General features: G+C 36.1%; 1 protein-coding gene across 1 annotated transcript in view; it reads right to left on the bottom strand.

The window, feature by feature from the left end:
• Positions 1–517: 517 nt before the first annotated feature.
• Aos1 (SUMO1 activating enzyme subunit 1) overlaps positions 518–23,924 on the bottom strand; it is an 81,011-nt gene continuing 57,604 nt past the window's right edge. The window contains exons 7-9 of the mRNA XM_090399376.1: positions 15,697–15,841; positions 4,450–4,519; positions 518–831 (exon numbers count right to left, since the gene is read on the bottom strand). Of these exons, the coding sequence (XP_090255502.1) occupies positions 742–831; positions 4,450–4,519; positions 15,697–15,841 (305 nt within the window). The 3' untranslated portion in view covers positions 518–741. The remainder of the gene's footprint in view (positions 832–4,449; positions 4,520–15,696; positions 15,842–23,924) is intronic.

The following is a 23,924-nucleotide window of genomic DNA, read 5'->3' as shown; positions in this document are numbered from 1 at the left end:
TTACTTACTGTTCATTTAATGCATCAGTAAGTAAACATTAATTTAATAAAGAAAAAAAGGAAAGGTACTGGTTGGAAAAGAAATTGAAGCCACAAAGCTCATATATTCTATCTGTTGAATGCATTGTGTTCTTTGACCAATTTGGAAATTCACACCTCTGGAGAATGATTAACTTACTTAAACTTATGAATTTCCGTTTTACCAAGCAAAGGACATCACCACTAAGTGCAATGGTTGACTCGCTTTTAGTTGAAAAGTGTTCCTCACATACTACAACAGGAACATCATTACTAACTATATACAAGGCATCAAAAAAAAAAAAAAAAAGGAAGAGATGTGCGATATAAAATTCAGGATTGTGAAAGATGTAGAGAGTAAATTTAGTATTAAAATTAGTACTTATACTTACAATTAGTCCTATTTTAAATGATTTCTCATAAGAGTAGTTTTTGACTAAAATTATGCATTTGTTATTTCTATATAAATTATGACATTATAAGTTATTAAAAAAATAGACTACCAGAAAACTTGCAGATTTATTAATGATTTTCAGAAGTCCATAAAAATGATCAATGGACAGCACATGTACAACTCTTTCATACAAAATATGAGGTAAAATATACAAAGTGAAATTTTCTTTCTTCATGAAGATCTATAAAAATCACACATTTTCAGTACAGTTTTTTTGTGTAAAAATTTTGCATAAAAGTCATGACAAATATCAAAGTATAAATGCCATTGCTATTTTCCAATATTTTCAACAATTCCACTTCCTTCTTCCCCATCAAAAAGGAAAAAATTTTTAATTGGCATTTCCCTTTCTGTAACAACCTATGAAGAAAAAAAAATTGTCAATTTAATTTCATGACAACCCTTATTAAATAAATATACATATAGGTTTTTATATTATGTAAGTAAAGAAGTATTTTTAAAAGTTAACAATTTGAAATGTTCCAGTTTGTATATTATAATGGTTTAAGAATTGCTAAACAAAAGCAAGAGTGAGTCCTTAAAAGCTCTGGTTCAGTAATTATTAACTCATAGTTATACAAGTATAAATATGAGAGCATATAAAGGTCTATATACTGCTTTCTTCCCTTCCATAAAACATAAATTAATCCTTAATCATAGTGACATGGTCACATTCTCTTTGGTGCACTCACTTTTTCTAGCAGTTAGATGATTATATTTTACTTCTCACACAGTACCTGTCATAGCGGTCTTGAACTTTTCTAATGAAGAAGAACTGTTGAGCATTTGTTCAAAACATGTTACCATATACAACAGAGGGTCTGGAAAGTTCTGATAAACACCTAGAACAAAAATGATGTTAAAGCAACTGATATAACCACAAGAAAAAATATACTAATAGCAGAGTTGTGAAGGTAACTTATGTTCTTATATCCTTGTATGTTCTTTCTTGTGTTTATATCAGTTGTTTTAATATCATTTTTGCTCTAGATGTTTATCAGAACTTTTCAGACCCCCCCCCCTCTTGTACAATAACCACTAATGCTGCAACACAGTCAGCCACTTGATATCCACAATGTCAGTCTCTTTCAATGAATGATCTTTCTTAAATGTTTAACACACTTTTTACACACATTCTACTTACTATGGTCCCTTCTTTAAAAAAAAAAATTCATTATGAGCAGGCTTTCTTGGTAAAAAAAAACCATAAGGTGTTATAGTATATCATTGTCGGGTATCATCATCAAGGAACCTCTGGCTTTTATTACAATACTAAAGCTTTTCTTTGACTCAGATGATATTTGTGCTACTTTTTTTCATCATAAACCCAAGTTTAATACGATTTTTATTTGGATTCAATTCAATATAGGTGAAGAATCCCCTCTGCAACATCTAACTTTATCAACCCCCCCCCTATAATTTATTATTATTATTTATGTGACACCTCCAAGGAGTCCAAAGACTCATTGAGGAAGGGCACCTACTCTACAACTCTCCATCTCCACCACTCAATCCACAAACTATGAGCCTCAAATGCCATCATCATCATCATCTACACGACTGCCATCTACTGTCCACCACTAGTATTTTCATCATGTGACACTTCCAAGGAGTCCAAAGACTCATCGAGGAAGGGCACCTACTCTACAACTCTCCATCTCCACCACTCAATCCACCAACTATGAGCCTCAAATACCATCATCATTATCTACACGACTGCCATCTACTGTCCACCACTAGTATTTCCACAGACAATCAGTTCTAATCTATGGCCACAGTGAGATTAGAACCCGCAACTTTTTGGCTGGAGAGCGGATATGCTAACCACTTGGCCAACCAGGTCGGCAATTATTATTATTCAAAACAAATCAAAACTGTATATTTTAGGATTCTAAAATTCAAATACTTAACAATAAGACCTTCGCCATACATAACAGTACTAATGCCTATTATGCTGTCAAGAACCAAATACCTAGTCCAACCATAAATGTTGTTACAACTTGAACAGCACATAAACCTTTAATCTATCAGTAAAACATTTAGTTTTCAGCACATACAAATCATATGTATAACATGCATATAGCAGCACTCAGTGTTGTTCAAAATGTCTCCCTTTTGCCTTCATGCATGTCTCCAAAGACTGTGAAGCTGCATATCAATGGCAGCACACACAAATTCAATGAAAATGCTGCCACTGCTTGCTCCAAATCCACTATCCGATGAAACATGGGGGATAAAGGGTTTTAAGATATGTTCTTTCTTGTAGTTATATCAGTTGCTTTAATATGATTTTTGTTCTAGGTGTTTATCAGAACTTTTCAGCCTCCACTCATACTATAGCTATTCCATCCTATCCCTGATCATTATTGTGTGATGGTATATATCTTGTACATGCTGTTTAAAGAAATCACACCTGTTTTTGTCTTCTTTGCCTTAGTAAGACCAATAACATTAATGTGTGCTTCCTCTAACTCTGCTGGTTCCACTTTATCTTCATTGATGTTTCATATGTTGATGGTGCCTATCTTGAATTCTGTTATGTTGAGTTTGTTCCAGTAGTTGACTTTTCACTATTCACCCTAGTGATGCCCCAGCATGACATAACATTTCATCATGTTGTACCATCATGCTGTTTTTGGTTCAAGCCAATACAGAATACAATTTGGTCAGCTAAATCCCAAACTGGCAACCCATCCTTGTTCAATCCATTGCAGGAAGAAAATCAAATGAATTCTCCATAAGGTCAAATGGTGAAAACATCAATATAGTAGATCCAAAGTGATGGCAGGTTGTATAGTTGAAAACAACACATCTAGATGTTTAGATAATTGGCTATGGGGGGGGGAAGAGAGTTGTCTAGAACATCTAGAAAATATTGAGGATGGTAACAATATCAGAAAGAAAGTTCTGGGGTAACATATGCCATGAGTCAGTCAATGAAATGCCAGCAAACAAAAACACAATACCATCAAATCTGAGCTGTAGAATAGCTTTTAAAGTAAGCTCGTTTGAGATTTATTCAACAATAGGTCTCAAAGAATACCTATTCAACAATAGGGTATTCTTTCTGAAATATTTAATACTAAGGTGACCATTCCCAGTGGTCACCTCAGATCATCTAAAACACTACATTTCAAACTTTTGATCATTCTTTTTATTACTTTGAATTATATTTGAGTCTCATAATCACAATCAGTCCATATAGTCAATTCACCATTCAGTATAACTAGGGTGCACTTACTCATACAAAAGATACCAAAAAGGTCACAGACAAAATCCCATATTTGCAATTCTATTTTAAAGAAAATTTAGTATAGTAAACTCAACTGTAATAAACTACTGTATGCCCACAGATACGAGACCCTTCGATACTTCTACGTATGTCAGAAGAAGGAGAATCCACTCCGATAATAGGGTAATCGATCAGTCTTGTGGGATGAGTTGTTTATTATTACATGTCAGAAAATTAACTTTTCTTTTATGAACATTGTAGTTTTTAAAGTGGTAACTATTTTGCTTATATAACAGTTGGAAAATTTTACATATAAAGCATGTGATTTTGTGCGCTGGTGACCAATTCGTACATCCTTTATTTCTTTCTCCTCTTCGGCAAGAATTGACTCTTCTTGGCAAGTTGCCAGACTAAGGTCTTGCAGCTGTGGTCAGACAGTATTCATCTGTCCCTACAATTCTGCTATAATAAGAGTGACTGCTAATATTACATTTTAAAAATCCTTTCAACCTAAAGAACAGATTTGTCTAAGATAATTCATGTAGTTTTGTTTATTAAACATTACAATCTACAATTATGCAGATAGAGAATCTTTAAACTAAAAACTTAACCAGTAATTTGGTGAAATTTGAAAATCAACTTTGTTTGAATCATAAATTCTATAAAAAAAAACAATACATTAAATAAGAATATAATTTCATTATGAACAACACAAATTCTGATTTGTGAGTCCTTTAAAGACTAACCTTAATAACTTCTTGTGCCAACACTCCTCCAACTACTGCACATGATGGACTCAATTCTCCAAATACATGACTGCAAAACAACATATTAACAAAATATTTCAGTACAATATGTATATATCAAATTCATATACAAATACTCTTCAGAGATTATTTCTTCTCATTATTCATTACTACAACTTTCCCATAGTTACAAGTAACTAATTTACTGCTGTTACCTTTGTTAATAAAAATCAAAAACATTATGATACATTTATTACTATTTATTTTGCTTAAATTGCATACTTAAACTGTAAAACTGTCAAAATTTTAAAAACTTTTAAGTATGATTATATAAGTAAAGTGGATATTAGATCCAGCATTATTTCAAAGATGAATGTAGAAACTATAAAAGTTTTGTAGAAATAAGTTGACCAGAGAGCTTACTACACTCACTGGCATTCCCAAGTTGCCTTAGCGTGAACCACTTAGAAAACATAGGTGCTGCCCAAGCGTCTATATATTCGCTTCCTATTAGTCCATTTTGATAAGGTTTCACTGGCTTGCCAGCTGTTTAGAACTGGTTGGTTCTTCTCAGAGACCAGGCAGAAACCTTAAGAGACTAAAAACTCTCGTTCAGTACTAAGGAACTTGAAATGTCAGAGAGGTGTATTTTTTGTAAGCAAATTCTCGGTTGGTGCTTAAAAGTATTTACTAAAATAAAGAGTCAAAAGGCTTCAGTTCGGTGATGCAAAATTATATATGGACTAATAGAAAGCGAATATATAGACACTCGGGCAGCACCTATGTTTTCTAAGTGGTCCGAACTAAGACAACTCTTGAATGCTGGTGAGTATATTCCTGTAAGCTCTCTGGTCAGCTTATTTCTATGAAACTTTCATAGTTTCTACATTTGGTTTTGAAATAATGCTGGATCTAATATCTGCTTTACTTATATAATTTTGCATTGCCAAACTGAAAACATAACAGTATTTTAATAAATACTTTTAAGTATGAGTTATTTGAATATGAATGATGAAATTTAAAAAATTTTAAGTATGAATTTCCCAGCAAATCACACAATATTAGAGACAACTGACAACAGCTACTCAGTTGTGTAGATAAGGCTAGCTATGTATGTATGGATTATGTTATTAAATTGTATTGCTGGTTTGCTTGTATACAGGATGAAAAACCTAACAGACAAGTTTAGGTATCAAACATTATTCATCACTTATTTTAACAGTATTACAACACCTTTTCTTTCTTAATCCTCCTCTTCTACCTTTATTTATGGGGTTGAGGTTTTTTTATTCTTGCAGCCACGACCACCTCGAGGATAAGGTGGTTAGCCCTATGCCTCCCGGTGTGTCCTATGTCTGTAGATGCATGTGTTCACGGGGCCAGTTTGCCTGTTTTGAGGTATGAAAAACTTGAGTTTCCAGGTGAAAAAATCCTCTACCTCCGTATGAGACTGGCTAACTCACCTTTTGTTGAAAGAGACTAGATAAAGGCTCCTCACTTCACTGACAGGAATTGAACCGAAGTCTTTTCGACCAAAGGGTTTTGTCTATAACGACTTAGCTACAGCGGCTAGTATTATAATACCAAACCAACTAAATTATTAAAAATAAATAAATAAATAAAGTATTAACTAGTTATATCACGCTGGATTTCAAGCATTATAACTATGTAGAAATTGATCTCAAGATAAATCTCACAAATGTTTGGAAAATTAATGCAACCATACTTGTTCAGGTTAAGAGAATGCTTCACAGCCATGGTTGACTCTAAAAATAATCTTTGTGGCATGTAATGACTTATAAAGGAAATTTGTTTTCTTCCACCTAATCCTGTGTGGTCCAAAGTGTGGTCTGCCAGTCCACACTTGTCATAATTATTATTATCATCAATAGACCTCCATGGAGTCAAGAGACTCATCATGGGAGGCCCCACTCTCACACAGCCTCATTGTACTTGATATGCATGCATTCATTGTCTCTGCACTCACCACACTCTAGCAATGCATTCCAACACTCTCTATTCAAATAATCTACTCCTCACACCTTCCTTTATACAGCTTCCAGGGATGGCCTCTTGTTCTCCCAATGTCTCAAGACATTCTATGATAAATCTCATCCACATTAATCTGGTAATTACCCAACTTAGCTGCCTTGAACATGTCGCACCCCCTGCTTCCATTCTATCCACTAAGCTCTGCAATTTGCATGCTCTCAATCTGTCCTCATACTCTACATTCCAGAGACCTGAAACTAAATTAGTGAATCATCTATAAACCCTTTCCAAACCTCATCATCCTTTTGAAAACCAGGCAAACAAATCTGTGCACAGTAATCCATATATAGGCTGATCAAAGCTTTGGAAAGTGTAAGCATGACATCCTTATTTCTACATGTCAGTGTTTTCCTTATCATTCCCATAATCCATTGTGCTATCCTCAATTTTAACAATATGTCCACAAAACTTCAAGACTATCCACCACCATCTCTAGATCTTTCATCTCCTCCACCTCCTCTAAAATCTCCCTACCAATCCTGTACTCTGCATCACATTTTTGCTTCCCAATTTTAAAACCTTATATTTTGCTACATTAAACTGACATCCCCACACCCTCGTCCATTCAAACAGTCTATTTAGGACCTCTCGCAAATCTACAACATCTGCTCTACTTCTCATAACTCTCCCCAACTTTGCATCATCTGCAAACAACTGTATATCACCATTTAAGCCTTTTCCAATGTCATTTACATAGAAATTAAACAACAATGGCCCCAAAACAAATTCCTGGGGTACACCACTAGTGACTTTCCTCTTCTGGGATATCACCTCCCATACACAATCTGTTGATACCTATCAGACAGTCAATCTCCAATCCAATGCGATCTGCTCCAATTTAACTGCTAGCATGTCATGTGGCAATCTATTGAAAGCCTTTGTAAAATTTAAATATACTACTGTATATGCATCCCCCCCCCCTTGTCACAATTTGTTATAAGCAAGCAAGCAGATAACTAAAACACAAGCTTCCTTTAGCAAACCCATGCTATCCATTACAGAGAATTCTGCTGCTCATATAGACCATTCTGAATCCTTGTACTCACTAGCTTCGCCAACACCTTGACCACAACTAACTCCAGACAAGAAGAATGGCCTATAATTCAATGCCTTAGTTTTATCACCCCTTTAAGAAACAGAACAATTTTGCCCTTTTTCCACTCCTTTGGAATTTGGGCCAATCTAAGAATCATGTTAAAAAAGGTAAGTTAAAGCTGTTGTTAGTTCCCTGGAACATTTCCTTCAAGACACGTAGTGATAAATATCATCAAGTCCCATGGCTTAAGGTAGTTATTCCTCAAAAATGTTTGCACGAAATTCATTCCCTTTGTTTACTGATGCTGTCTCTTCATATCAGTCTATATGCCATAAGTAAAATTGCCCATAATAATCACCCTTTTCTTATTAGCCAGGCTAATTTGCCAAAACATTTCCTTCACACTGCCTTCCACATTAACAGGTCTTATAGCAATACTTACTATACATTTCATCCTGTTCACCTCCACTTTACACCATATTGATTCACTCCATGCATCTCCACCCTAGATGGGCACAACTCCTCTGCCATTATCAATAGCACTCCTCCTATCTTTTTACCTGGTCTCTCTTCACAAAAGACTACATATCCCTCCATCTCTATTAATGTGATGATATCAGATTCCTGTGATGATGTCAGAATGTCATCCTCATTCAACCATGTCTCACTTATTCAAACAATTTTTGGGTGAATTAACTCTATCAATGCTACATTTTCATTCCACTAGTTTTTGAATACTTCTAGCATTTGCAAACACATATAATAGCTCATTTGTTTCCATAACATGTCCCGCTGATCCTATTTCTCGGATATGATCCCTCCACATCTTCACACATCCATTCCTCTCTATCATCACTGATATAACACCCCTCCCCAGACCTAAATGTCACCCAGCATCCTTGATTATCAATCATATACTGTACACTCACACATCTATTCCTGAAACCATCATCTACACTTCTAATGAAGTGTCTCCCCTGTCCAATATGCATTACTTCTCTCTCATTCTCTTCACTCATGCCACTCACCTCCCCATTCACAAACTTGCCTACCATACTCCCCTACTCTTCCACAACAACTCTTGCTTCCTCAATCTTACATTCACTTCAATCATTATTTTCTCTTGCAGCAACAGTTTCTCCAACTGACTCACACCAAATCCATTTAAATGTAGTCCATCTCTTTAATCCAGCTCTCTATCCACTCCTCAAATTGATCCAACATATTCACAAAATGAACTCCTTTCTCCTTACACAACTCTGCTAGCATACAATTCATAATCTTTGCTTGCCTTCTTAATTCATCATTATCACACCTAGGCAACACGCTGACCATCTTACCTGCCGCACTGTTATCTTTCACTCTCCTTAACAGTCTCCTGTCATCCATCCTTACATTCTCCTTGTTACTAGTCAAATCGTTTGTGCCAACTACCACTACCAACTCTTTTGCTCATACTTCTCTTATGAAGTGCTTCAATCACCCTTCTCATTCTACCACCTAGAAAACAAACTTTGTGCACCCTTTCACTCACAACATCTCTAATCATCGAATCCCCATATATTGCTACTTTCAAATCTTTCATCTCATTCTTCCTCAGATTTCCATGCAAATCTGTAATTTACCTACGTTCATTCCTCATACATTTAATCTCTTGACTCATCTTTACCAACTCTGCTTTCAACTCTTCAGTTACTTTCTCATTGCCATTTATGCTAATTAAATTTTCACTACTATGCTCGTCAACTGTTTTACAGCTCACTGCCACCAGCTATGCCCACTCTTTTACCACTCGCTGCCATCTACACATGCTGCCTTACCACTCAACATTGCTAACTCACCATCACTTTTGCCCACTGTCTTACTAATCAAGCACTCAACCATACCATCAACTCCATTCACTCCTGTAGCTACATTCACAATCTTTTGCTCACTACCGTTCACATTCTATGATATCTCATAATGCACATGCATACTACACTTCATGAGCATCCAAATTCTCTCATCTCTCCTATTAATCTTCTCAACATAAATATTTTCGATCTCTCCCTAAGCAATCACAGCATCTCAGCAATTTCAAAAAAATCTATGCCAATCTACGTCTCACTGCCATTTTAGTCATGCTCAAAGATACACACAACCTATCATATAATATTTAAATAACAAATTATCACTATTGCTATGCACAACTTTAAAGTTTAAACATCTTTTCACAGCAATCTTGACGAACAAAGTTCTCTCTTCTTCTTCCCACCTAGTGGCATCCCCTCATAATAATGGTAGAGATTGTATTTTTTATGTTCTCCAAGGTGGATGTTAACAGATATTCTGTCTTCCCATAGTAGACCAAGTCACAGTCACATGGGACTTCATGTACTCCAGAATATGCCAGGGGATGGAGTTTACTGCTAATTTAACATATGGTTTGAATGTAGTGCAAAGGTTATATTTTATTAGTACTCTGGCTATCTTTTCAGATGTACTTCAGACATAAGGAATAGGAATAGCGATGTTTTATCATTGTCTACATATCTAAATACTTCATCCTTCATCCCAAATGTATAAAATGCTCTGATTGAATACAGCACTTAAAGGAGATTGCAGATATTGTGCGTGGTTCTATATAATGGTTCTAAAGTATGTGGAGTTTTTTTTTATGTAAGATACATCTTTCTGATGTGCTTGTTATTGTCTTTCTGATGTGCTTTGTCTTGTTATTGCTGAAGGTCAGCAATAACAAGACAAAGACAATGAAAATAAGCAGAATCACTGAAAATGTCAGGTGCGTTGTGAATGGAGAACCTGTGGAACAAGTAAAACATTTCAGCTACTTAGGCACGGTTTTTAGTGAAGATGGTAAATTAAATATGGAAATAGACAACAGAATCAACAAAGCTGGTATGGTAGGAAGTCAATTAAATAAATTCATATGGAATAAGAGAGAAATTAGTCGGAACACTAAATTAGCTGTATACAAGACAGTGTTCAAACCAGTTTTAACTTATGGATCTGAGTGCATAAAACACTTGACCAATGACTAGAGACTGCAGATATGAGAGTCCTGAGAAAGATTATGGGATCGAACAGATGGCATCAATGGAAATATCATATTAAAAATGAGGATATTAGGAATGAACTTGATATTATCGGCATCCAGGAATGTGTTAGCAGAGCTAATCTCAGGTGGTATAGTCACTTAAACAGAATGGGCGAAGAAAGATTAGCAAAACAAGTGTTCTCTGCCATTTTGGCAGGAAAATGACCCAGAGGAAGACCAAGATATACGTGGATTGATAGGGTAAAAAATGCATTAGACGTTAGAAATATAAGATCTGATAATGTTGGAGTCTTGACCAGTAACAGACTGATTTGGAGGAAAATTGTAGATAGGAAGTTAGTAGTGATGTAAATTTTTCATGTAGTACTATCATATCCCCTGTACAACCCTTGAGGGTACATGGCAGGAATTCGATGATAATGTAGCAGTACTAAAAACTGATGGTGTGGACAGTGTTTATCTTAGCACAAGACATCCTTAGTGAAGAAGCAAAAATGAAACAACTCATTATGAAACCAGATTATTAAATAGTGATTATATGAGCAAAGAAATTAACCATTGTGCTTAGATAAAACAGAAAAAAGTGAAGAGGTAGAAACAGAATGGTATAACATAAAAACAATACTAAAGCACAGCAGTAAATAAAGGTATAGGAAAACAAAAAAATTATTAAAAAGAAAAAATTAAAAATATGGGATGATGAAATTAAAGAAATCATCAGAAGAAAAAAAAATACTACAAATGATTAAGCAGTAAAAAATTAGCAGATGAAACAGAATACAAAAGAATAATGGCCATATCTGAGCGTGCACGAGAGAGAGAAGTCAGAAAAAGAATTACAAGAATAGATTTGTTTCTAATTTAGAACATGATATATATATATATATACCTCCAAGGGGCTGCATTCACTAATGGAAAGACTTTGCAAGATGCAGACAAAATCTGTTGCCCTTTTTTTTAGAGTGAGATATAGAAAGTTTTTTTAACTTGGGTACAGTCATCTCCCAAGTTACATAAGTAGAATTTGAAATTGCTTAAGTGTAACTTCATAAGAAACTGCAATAATTATTATTATTATATGTATGTATATATACAGATATATATATTATTTACACAGTATTATTTTATAAATGAAACATCATGCAGCAGTATTTACTCGGATATAAACTATAAAAGTATGAAAAATATATAAACGAATATAAAAGCAAACTGAAATATCACTTTTCAAATAAAAAAATGTCTTGCGACAGCCAATTTAGCTCTGTAGTGGGAGAGTCGGCGCCGAAGGTGGATGGTTGTGAAGCGAAATGTTGTTCTCTGGCAACTTTTACCTCTCTCGATGTTGAAGGCTGAGCGTAGTCAGGGTTGTCTGAGTTGTCATCTTGACGTTGTTGTGAGCAGCATCTTACAAACATGTCTAGAGTAGATTGTGTGGTCACACGCTTTTCCATCATAGATGACCTTGTAGCTAGACATATCGGAATGGATACGGTGACTAACATTCTCGAACTGCTCGGTGTTCGGATTCATTGATTCTAATTTTGCTAGCGCCTATCAGGTTAAAAGCCTTGGCTAGTCCCTTTGTAAATTTCTTATCATCTAGAGTTGGCGGTTCAATCGGCATAGTATTTTCTTCGGAATGCCTCCAACTGAATAAGGTCATCATTAGTAAGCTCTTCATCGTGACTCAAAAGAAGCTTGTTAACGTCAACATTATCCACTTCCAGCTCTAATTGCTCTGCCAGTTGCACACACATCTCCATCACTTGCTATAATCCTTGTGTCAACTCAATAACCATATCATTCATTGTCTGCTCTCCCTCCTTTAAACGATTTTGCACCATTTCTGGGCAGAGTTTCTTCCAAACAGTGTTCGTTGTTGTCCGCTTGATTTCATCCCATGCCACCCCGATGTTTGTGATAGTGTCAAGGATATTATAATTCTTTCACAAATCACGTAGAGTAATGCTTGGGAAAAACATACACCGCAGATAGTAGGCTTTGAAAGTCGCAATAGCGCCTTGATCCATAGGTTGCAACAGTGTGGTGGTTCCAGGAGGCAGGAAAACAACTTTTATGTCAGAATAAAAGTCATCCAACTCTTCTAGGTGGCTGGGGGCATTGTCCAGGAGGAGAAGCACTTTAAACAGAATTCCTTTCTTGGCACAATATTCCTTCACCTGGGGAATGAAGTGGTTATTGAATCAGTCTGCGAACAGCACACATGTAACCCAAGCCTTGGTATTGGATTTCCAGATTACGGGCAGCCTACTCGGGTCAATGTTCTTAAAGGCCTGCGGTCTCTGGGAATAGTACACTATAAGCGGTTTGAGTTTCTAGTCTCCTGAAGTGTTGCTGCCAATCATAACAGTGATCCGATCTTTTGTGAACTTGAATCCAGGCATAGATTTTTCCTCTTTTGCAATAAATGTCCATGTTGGCATCCTCTTCCAAAACAGAGCCGTTTCATCAACATTAAATATTTGCTCAGGCAAATATTCTGCCTCCTCAATTATTTCTGCCAGAAGTTCAGGAAATTTACTTGCTGCCTCACTCGTGACTTTGATGCTGTGTAGATTTGTATGCTTCTTGAATCGTTCGAACCATCCAGCACTAGCTTCAAATGCACTCTCCGTGTCCGTGATGCCAGCCTTCTCTTGTAAATCTTTATGTAAAGACCTAGCCTTCTCCTGGATAATCAGAAAACTCAACAGTATCCGCTTCTGTGTCAGATCCTCGATCCAGTGAGACAACAATTTCTCCATCTCTGAAATCAGGCTCAGCTTCTTCTTGGTAATGATTGTGCCCTTCAACGTTACTGCACCTTTCATGCTTTCAACAATGCAAACTTTATCCTTCACTATCGTATTCACTGTCGAAATAGGTCGATTTATTACCCGAGCTATTGTTGATATAATTTTCCCGTCTTCATACATATGAATTATTTCCAACTTTTCTTCTAAAGTAACTGCAGACCTTTGTTTTTTAGATTTATTACCAGCGCATTCGGTTTTGCGTTTCGAATCCATTTTAAGGATAAATAAACAATGAACACTAACGGTGATAAACAAGTGACTAAACTAACCATGCAAGGCATGGACTACTGACAGGTCAGGAAAAGCAGGAATTGTTTACGGAGTTCTTATTTCTAATTGGTAGGTTTCAGTTTGAATGTTACGGCTTTTGCACACTTGTCCTCTACTGCTCTCAGCATTTACCAGTAACCTGTCACTGCCTGTTACTATTCATTACATTTGCTGTGAATGCCGAGTCTAGTTAACATTATGTCGTTGCATACTGCAATGGATGTCAAAGACGCAAACACGTTCATATGCACTAGTAGTTGTAATTTTCGAGATTTATTACATAACTGCAAATTTACATAAGTCGGGGGATGACTGTTTACTATGTTAAAGATACCAAGCAATTTTATAAACTAGGTTTTAATCCTTTTTTCCCAAGTGAAGCAAACAGACAAATAAGTCAAGTTTGCGCCTGAATGTAGTTCAAGTCTGAGGCAACTTGTAGTAAAGGTGGAGTAAGTTCTGATCACTTTTCTTAATATTTCCCCCTAATTCAAAGCACATTCCCTTGTGGAGATGTATGATGCTATGCATTAAAGGCAAGGGCCACTACCCAGACCGGTTTCGATCTTTATTGAGGTCTTCTCATCAGTGGGAGCCAGACCCATAAATGCCAAGGTTGAAGTGATGCAGAGCTTATAGATTTTACCTAAAATCTATATTTTTTAGAGTGAGTTAGACAAATTAAGCATCAGAGATGGAGGTAGGAAAAAATACTTAAAAATGTACTAGTAGTAAAAAAGTAAAATTCAGGAAAAATGGATATATCACATCCATTAAAAGATTATGATGGTACAGATATACACAACAAAAAATAACAAAAATATCTGTCCTAGTCAAAAGATAAAATTAAACTTATGAAATTCATAAATTTATTTATCAGAAGATATAGATACATTCAGTGTGATATTTGAGGCTGCAAATTATCAGAAAGTTTATTAATATTTACTTCAAGGTTCGGGAAAAAGGTACACTTTCTGAGTGGCCCTTGGTCTCTCAGTAATAAATCAAATTGCTCTGGGACCTGCGAGTTGGGGACTCCTGGTCTAAATCCATGAAGTAAATGATGATGATGATAAAAGATCTCTGATAGCAGCAGAGCAACATATGCATGCTGCAAATTACTTGTAAACATTATAGTCAAAATGATTCTTCCTTACATGCTCATATTTTATCCATCTGATTACTTCTAACAGGGTAATGTGCCATGTCACAAAGCACAAATCCAGATATTAGTATTGGTCAGAATTAAGTGAAAGCAACAAAGGCTATGAGGCCAATATATTTATGCCTTCATTGTATCTTCTCTCTGGTCGGTGTTCCTGTTTTGCAGAATGAAAAAAACAGTGCCACTTCCATACAGAGACTAGCTAATTCATTTCAGCTGAAAATACCTTATAAATATTCCTTTGGTCTAAACAGGATTGAAAAAACTTTGGTCTTTCTGAATGAAGGAAACCGTTCTATCTTCCTCACAACTGTGTTATGGAAACAATTCATTAAGAACTAGTTTCAGGCATATAAATGTGACTTTACTTTACTTCACTGTTTCCTAAGTCAAAGACACTGGATTTCAACCCAATTAAGCCTCTATGGGATAAAGTAAAATGAATTGTTTGCAGCAGTCCACTCTGAGGTAATTGTGGGATGTGATATTCTGCATGGGTCGGATTCCAGTGGAATGCTTTCAGCACATAATAGTCTATGCTGTGATAAATCTGTTCTGAAGAAGGGGGTGCTAAATGCTATTAGGCAGGCATGTGTAAGGCATTGATAAGACAGGATCAATGCTGTCAATAAACAGAATGTCTCTAAATGAAGATAATTTGATTATAAAAAATTTGATAATTTGATAAAGATAAACTAGAGCATTTTATTACCATAATTGCCACTAAAAGTCACTGTTAATAAATCTAAAAATTCTAAGTTAGTTAGTTAACAAAGCCAACTAATCAAAATTATATTTATTTGACTTTAATATGACTGATTACTGAACATAGTAATAATGTTAAGTTCACCTGAAAATGTCATTATTCAGTCTATCGTTTTCCATTCCAAGTTCAAATAACGTTTCTTCCTTTAACTTTGTAAGTTCTTTAATATCCTCATTGCGAGAATCTGGTGATGGTAATCGCATGTGCTTTTTGGAAAACCTAAACATTACTGGTATAAAAAATGTAATTAATTAATTAAAATGAATGCAGAAATGGTGTTATGCAGGAAATGTATGTGCATAACACTGGAAGATAGTTTCTAGACAAAACCAAAATTTATAATTGAGCATTATATATTCAACATTGGCATTGGCAAAATCTGAAGGAAACATTGATTGATTCTGCCAGAGAGGCATGTGGTGAGGTTGTGTGCAAAGATAAAAAAATCAGAACTCCCTGGTGGACACAGGAAGTTAAAGAGGCAGTGAAGGAAAAGAAGAAAGCATATCAAAAGTTCCTGGCAAATAAGTCAGCTTTTACTCTTACAGAATACAGAGACAATTGTAAGAAAGCTAAACAGTGTGTAAAACTAGCTAAACAAAAGTCATGGGAGGACTTTGGCAAGAATATAGAAAATAAATATCAAGAAGGTGGCCAAATATTCTGGAGGTTGTTGAAGAAGCTAAGGAATGGAGGAAAGAATGCTGTAAAAGGAATTAGAGATGATAAAGGTGAAATGAAAACAGGAGAAAAAGATATCCTTGAAGTATGGAGTAATTACTTTGAAAAACTGCTAAATGAAACAAGCAGTGATGACAGCACAGTGATAAAAAACACTGACCAGGCATGCAGTCAGGAATACATATCCATACTTGAAGTAGAAAAAGCCATCAAAGGCTTGAAATGTGGAAAGGCAGCAGGAGTAGATGATATTCGACCAGAAATGCTGAAGTATGGTGGTATAAGAGTCTTACAGTGGCTGCACTGCATAGTTCAGAAAGCCTGGACAGAGGGACGAATTCCCGATGATTGGAGTAGAGCTCTCATAGTACCCATATATAAAAAGGGAAATAAAACTGAATGTCAGAATTACAGAGGTATTTCCCTACTGAGTGTTCCTGGCAAGATCTATGTAAGTATACTTGAGAAACGGTTGAGAAGAATTGTGGAAGAAAAGCTTGGTGAAGAACAAGCTGGATTCAGGCCAAATAGAGGCTGTCAGGATCAGATCTTCACTTTACGACAAATAGTCGAGAAAGCATGGGAATATAACAAAGATCTGTATTTAAGTTTTGTCGATTTGGAAAAGGCATATGACAAGGTGCCAAGAGAGAAGCTATTCAATACGCTGCAGTTATATGGTGTCAATGGGGCATTATATCAAGCAATACTTAGTCTTTATTTGAGTTGTGAGTCAGCAGTTAGAATTGAAGGAAGTACAGGAAGATGGTTTAATGTTAAATCTGGTGTGAGACAAGGATGTACATTATCCCCTCTGTTATTCATTATCTATATGGATCACATTATGAAGGAAAGTGGTATTAAACATGATATCAAAATTGGAGATGTTAATGTCAGCTCTTTGCTTTATGCGGATGATGTTATACTTCTAAATAAATCCGCTACAAGTCTGCAAGATTCTCTGACTAAATTGAATAGCTGTTGTAATAGATATGGTATGAAGGTCAGCAATAAAAAGACAAAGACAATGAAAATAGGCAGAATCATTGAAAATGTCAACTGTGTTGTGAATGGAGAACCTGTGGAACAAGTAAAACATTTCAGCTACTTAGGCACAATTTTTACTGAAGATGGTAAACTAAATATAGAAATAGACAACAGAATCAGCAAAGCTGGTATCGTGGGAAGTCAATTGAATAAATTCATATGGAATAAGAAAGAAATTAGTCGGAACACTAAATTAGCTGTATACAAGACTGTGTTCAAACCAATTTTAACTTATGGATCTGAGAGCTGGGTCAGAAGTAAAACACTTGACCAAAGACTAGAGACCGCAGATATGAGAGTCCTGAGAAAGATTAGAGGTGTGAACAGATGGCATCAATGGCAATATCATATTAAAAATGAGGATATTAGGAAAGAACTTGACATTGTCAGCATTCAGGAATGCGTTAGCAGAGCTAATCTCAGATGGTATGGTCACTTAAATAGAATGGGAGAGGAAAGATTAGCAAAACAAGTGTTCTCTGCCATGTTGGCAGGAAAACGACCCAGAGGAAGACCAAGATATAGGTGGATTGATACGGTACAAAGTGCCTTAGACGATAGAAATATAAGATCTGATAATGTTGGAGTCTTGACAAGTAACAGACTGATTTGGAGGAAAATTGTAGATAGGAAGTTAGTAATGATGTAATTTTTTTTTTCATGTAGTACTGTCATATCCTGTACACCCCTTGAGGGTACATGGCAGGAATTTGATGATGATGATGATGATGATATTCAACATAAATAAATGACATCAAAGTGAATCTTTGATTCACTTCAATGAACTGTATGTAGAAACCTATTGTTTCTTTTCAAACACAGAATACGATTTACTACTGTTCTTTCCTAGTGCAAGCCATAGATTTACCAATCATTCTGACTGTTAGCATGAGTGTTCAATTTTTAACTAGATTTCTGTAAACATATTTTGTCATTGCAGAAGTGGAAAGGACGGCACCCTTGAACCAGTGAAAAGAATTCAGATTGAAAGAAAAAGCAATGAGGATATTTTGATTTTGATGCGCAAGGCATGGTGTGATTAGCAGAGATCTTGTGCCTGAACCATCAGAGAATTTAATTCGATGTTTAGATGGTCTAGTTCAAGCTCAAAACAAATCAGAATAACAAAAGATTAGCTCAAAAGATTTTCTTAATTCAGAATCTCATAAATCAATGAATGCGCATGGAAAACTCAGCAAAACACACAACTAAAATAAAAACAAACCATCTCATATCAGTTATAACTTAAAGTATTATAAAATATAAGGTCTATTCCTGTCATTTCAGGAGACAAAATTATGTGAGAAACTGCTAACATAAGAAAAAATTCTAGAATCCCCTGAATAAACAAGAAATAGCAACCATTAAGTCAATGAAAACTGAAAAGATTCCTATGTGGTCATTCAGTAATTATGATTGTACAGAAAAGAATCACTGACTTTCTAGAATTTACTCAACTGCCAATGGAAATAAAGGAAATGAATCCCTGCTGTTCATGCTTATGTAGAATTGTGCTTCCAAATTGTCCACAAAACATTCCACTTTTGGTCAGTGAGCTGGCAAGTCTTTCCCCCAATACAATACTTCAACAAATCAACACAATTAAAAACACCATACTCGACATTTGAATCTAATGACATTTTAGTTGTCTTTGACATTCTGTCCTCTTTACCAAAGTTCTAAACAAAGACATTTTTCTCTTAATTACAAGATATAATGTCATAATATCACTATCCTTTTTGAACATGTCTGGTAGTGTGGATACACAAGAGCTCACCAGTTTCACATCCATTACCAACTTCTATATGGACTCATTTAAGTAGTTTCATGTGGTTGCAGCCTGAAGCGGGTAGATACAAAATTCATGTGACTGCAGACAACTAAAATCAGATGCAAGACATGCCTGGAGTTACACTCAGACTAACAGGTTTTCATTGTACACAAAGCAGTTGGTATTTTTTTCAGTCTTTCTGAAACAAACCATATTTAGTGAGACATGGAGAATTACAGTGGCAAAGAATGTCTCCCAAGCAGCAGCAGCAGCATGGAGAATCCTGTATGAAAATCAGCTTTGTCCATACTGTTTCCAGTGGGTTCAAGCACTTATACCCGACAATCATCATCATTAATTGGTATTTTGTCAATGGCTTCTACAATAGCATGTGGAACCAACAATTTCTCTTTTATCTGCTTTTACAGATGAGGCAACGTTTATTGAAGATGGTATTCTTCAATTATCATAACAAATATGTGGGCCAATCAAAATCCACATGCAGTTATTCAGTCAATTATTCTCCAGCAGGAATACCTGTCCATGCTTTGATGGCGACTTCTCCATCAAAGTATGGGCAGGTATCTTTGGAGATTGATTAACAGGGCCCATGAGTTTTGTCAAATAAGCTTAAGGCACTTTTGTACCATGACCGCTTGCAAAACCTAGTAGAAAACATCTTTCATGATGTACTTGATGATGTTCCCTTAGTATAGTTCCCTTGTTCGTGCATAATTGGGCTCTGCAACATTTCAGTCATGAGGCCAGAAGTATCTTGATCAAAGGGTTACTTGAAAGATGAATTGGTCAAGACAGACCAATTACACGGCCTCTTCAGTCAACCGTCGGTAACTTCTGTGAATTTATATTGTATTTGAGGAACCCTGGTGTACTCTACTCCTGTAGGGAATGCTGTTGAACTACAGGAAAGTGTTCAACATGCATACACTGTCATCAGACACCAACCAGGAACTTTTGAAGATGCTGGTAGGTACTAATAATTTAAGTGGTGACAAACATACTATGAGAGAAGATGTGAAAGATCTGTTGGAAGAAGAGAGAAAGAAATGTGAAAGAGTAAAAATTGTAGGATTACTACCTAGATATGACAGTACTGAGTTAAGAAGGAGGGTGATGGTAGCAAATGATTTCACAAGCAGGCTATGTAGAAGATATGGATGTGAGTTTTTAGATGTGTGGGGTGTGTTTGATGGCAGAAAAGATTTGTATAAGAATGATGGCCTGCACTTGAATTAATTTGGCATCAGAAACCTGGAGAAATTACTTCTTGGTATGAGACACAATGCAGAGAGTCAGGGAAACTAGATCATCGAGGGAGGAATGGGAAAAATGTGTGTGAAAGTTCAGCTATAGTATACAAACGATAAAGATATGAATGCCTTTGAACATGGTTATGTATGTGACGAAGGAGTGGAAAAATATACTTTGGGTTCGGACCTTTTAAGTACGTCTGGGGAGGGAAAAGAGAAAATTCTAGAACAAGACCAAATAGACTGGATATCTAATTATAAGAATAGGTTAGGTCGTAATTTATTATGTCTATACACAAATGCTAGGACCATAACAAAAGGGTTGAGTTTGTTGCTTTATTAAATACAATGTGGCCTAAGATTGTTGGCATTAGTGAAACCTGGCTATCAGAATCAGATATGGTAAGTGAGATCGAGTGTAACATATATACTATTTTTAGGAACGACAGAAGAGATAGAGAGGGGGGGGAGTGCTACTAATGATATCAGATGACTTAAGCCCAGTTAGGATAGAAATACAAGAAAACAATGATGGTAACAATGTCCCATGTAGCGATGAGTTTGAGTCTATCTGGCATGAAGTGGAGGTTAACAGAATGAAATATATGGTGGGGTGTTGCTACAGACCTGACATCTCAGTTGTAGGGGACGAAGAAATGCATCGCCAATTTAGCCTTATGGGTACCAAGCAAATGATCATTATGGGTGACTTTAATTTTCCAAACATTGATTGCATAGAAGAGAAATCGCATGATAAGTAAGAATAGGAATTTATTGAATTGTTGTGAGACAACTTTCTCAAGCAGCATGTGAAAGAAGGAGCTCAAGGTCAAAGAGTGTTGGATTTGCTCATAGCATCAGAAGGGATCTCTGTCAAGAATATGGCTATTTTACCACCAACTGGTGACAGTGATCATGCTGTTCTTTCTCGGAAAGTATCTCCTTGTATTGAAGCTCCAATTAAAACACACTACATGTTTTAATCGGACTTATTTCAACTACAAACCTGGAAATTATGATTAACTTAGAAGAATACTATGTTTGGTCCCATGGTATCAGTTACTGAATGGAAAAAATGTCAGCAATGCATGGGAATCTTTGAAAAAGTGCTTGAATGAGGCAGTATCTAAGAGTATCTTTAGTGTTCAATGAATAAATAGGTTGGGAGTGAAACGGATGTGCAGCCTTATTAAGCTAGAGATCCACAAGAAGAAGATGATGTGGAAAAAATATCGTGAGAATAAGAGTGAGAGGAGTTATGAAATATATAAAGCTCAGGCCAGAAAAATAACAAGTATTGTGAGAAAAGCTAAAACGGAGTATGAAAAGAAATTATCTATGCAAGCTAAAGGCAATCCAAAAGAATTTAGTCGTTATGTCGCAAGCAAAAGAAAGAATGAATGTGGAAGAATAACTTTATTGAATGCAGATGGTACACAAGTGTCGGAAGCTAAGGATATTATTCAGTTAATGAGTGCTCACTTTGCTAAGATATATCAACCAGGTGTATGTAGCATGGTGCACATACACCTGGTTGATACTACTGCTACGTTGGATGAAGAGTTAGAGGTTCATGAAAATGAGGTTGAATTGCATAACCTGGATAAGAATTTGTCAATAGGGACAGATTGAATATCAGCCTGTTTGCTAAAGGAATGTTCAGTGGAATTGTCTAGGCCTTTCACACATTTGTATAACTTGAGTCTCAGCTCAGGAATGATACCACTGGAATGGAAGGAATGTAATATAGTTCCATTGCACAAGGGTGGTGCAAAAACTGATGCGTCTAACTACCGACCTATTAGTATCTCTGGTGTGGTAGTGAAGATTTTAGAGAAGTTGGTTAGAACTCACATACAGAAATGGGTAGACAAGCATTCTATACTCTGCAGGGAACAGCATGGGTTTACTAAAGCAAGGCCATGTTTTAGCAATTTGCTCATATTTTATAACAATGTTACAGGTGAGTTGGATAAAGGGAATGAATACGTAAACTGGAGAAAATGGGATGGAATATAACCATATTGGAAAATGGAAAATTAACTTGGATCAGGGAATGGTTGACAGACAGATATCAAAAAGTGGTATACAGTAGGTGTGAATCTGCCAGATTAAAGGTAACTAGTCGTGTACCTCATGGTTCAGACCTTGGGCCATTATTGTTCAATCTATACATTAATGACATCAAGCAGGGTCTATCATCAGATTTGCAATTGTTTGCTGATGATGCGAAGATAGGCAAGGCAATCAGGGATGCTACTGATATTCAGCAATTACAAAATGATTTGAATAGACTGGAAATCTAGGCAAACGAAAATGGCTATCAGTTTAATGTTAGTAAGTGTAAACTTATGCACTTTGGCATGATTAGAGTTCCAGCAGCATATTATATTAGCAGGGTAATATAATATGCTGCTTAGTTTCTTGTAGCATATTATACTACAAGAAACTAAAGAGGCATGGGATCTTGGTGTATTGGTAGATAAGAATTTCGAGTTCATAGGTCACATAGCAAAAGTTGCAAATACAACTCAGAGGATAATTGCTATGTTGAAGCGAACCTTGACATGTAAGGATAAGGAAGTCATTTTGCCTCTTCATAAGGCTTTGATAAGACCACATCTGGATTACTGTGTGCAGATTTGGTCTCGTGGGTTCCAAGGGGATAAAGAAGCTGTGGAAAGGGTACAAAGAAGAGTTACAAAGATTATATCTGGATTAGGGGATTTAGATTATGTGGACAGACTGCAAGTATGTAGACTGAAGACTCTGGTTAACAGGAGAAAGAGGGGTGATATGATAGAGGTCTATAAACTTTTGAATGGGTGTTATAGCATTTCAAATGATGAAATTTTTTGTTATATGGAAGGTAGAGAGAACACAGGGGCATCCATGAAAGTTAAGGTTGTTCTTAGTCAAGAAAGGGGTAAAAGCTAGGTTTTTCTCCCAAAGAGCAGTGAGTGAGTGAGTAAGTGGAATAATTTGCCCTTAGGGGTAGTGAGTGCATCTATGAATTTAAGGAAAGGTATGATAGCTGGGGTTGGGAAATTTACAGCCTCCCTCGATGTGTCCTTGACTCCCTGGAGGTCTCAGATAATAAAATCATCATCTCATCTTCCTTTTACCCTCTTTTACCCTGAGGTGTCGAGGGTTTATTAATCATCGGACCTCAAACCGTTCACATTATAAGGTGGTCGGCCCTACTCTTTGGTGTATCCTATGTTCGTACTGTTGAGTTCTCAAGGCCAGTTTGCCTGCTTTGCCGGATGAAAAACCACAGGATAAACTGGGGAAAAAAACCTACTGTACAAGCCCAAGACCGGCTAACTTGGCTATGGCTGAGGAAGATCCTTCAGCTCCTCACGTCATAATAATAATAATAATACAAGGCTGTCTATGGTGAGACCTCACAAAGGCTGGCTTGATTTGGTTTTAGTTGCACGTGGACAACTGAGGTCACACTACCAATACATGTCACAGCAGTACACCAGATAATAAATACATAAAACAACAGCATAAAGAGGTATAAAAATGACTATGTA

This window comes from Typopeltis vanoorti, chromosome 10 (genome assembly GCF_054136105.1).
Source record: "Typopeltis vanoorti isolate ZY-2024b chromosome 10, IOZ_Tvanoo_1.0, whole genome shotgun sequence".
Lineage (NCBI taxonomy): Eukaryota > Metazoa > Arthropoda > Arachnida > Uropygi > Thelyphonidae > Typopeltis > Typopeltis vanoorti.
The sequence above is the reverse complement of the archived record's forward strand: the minus strand, read 5'-3'. Positions and strand labels throughout refer to the sequence as shown.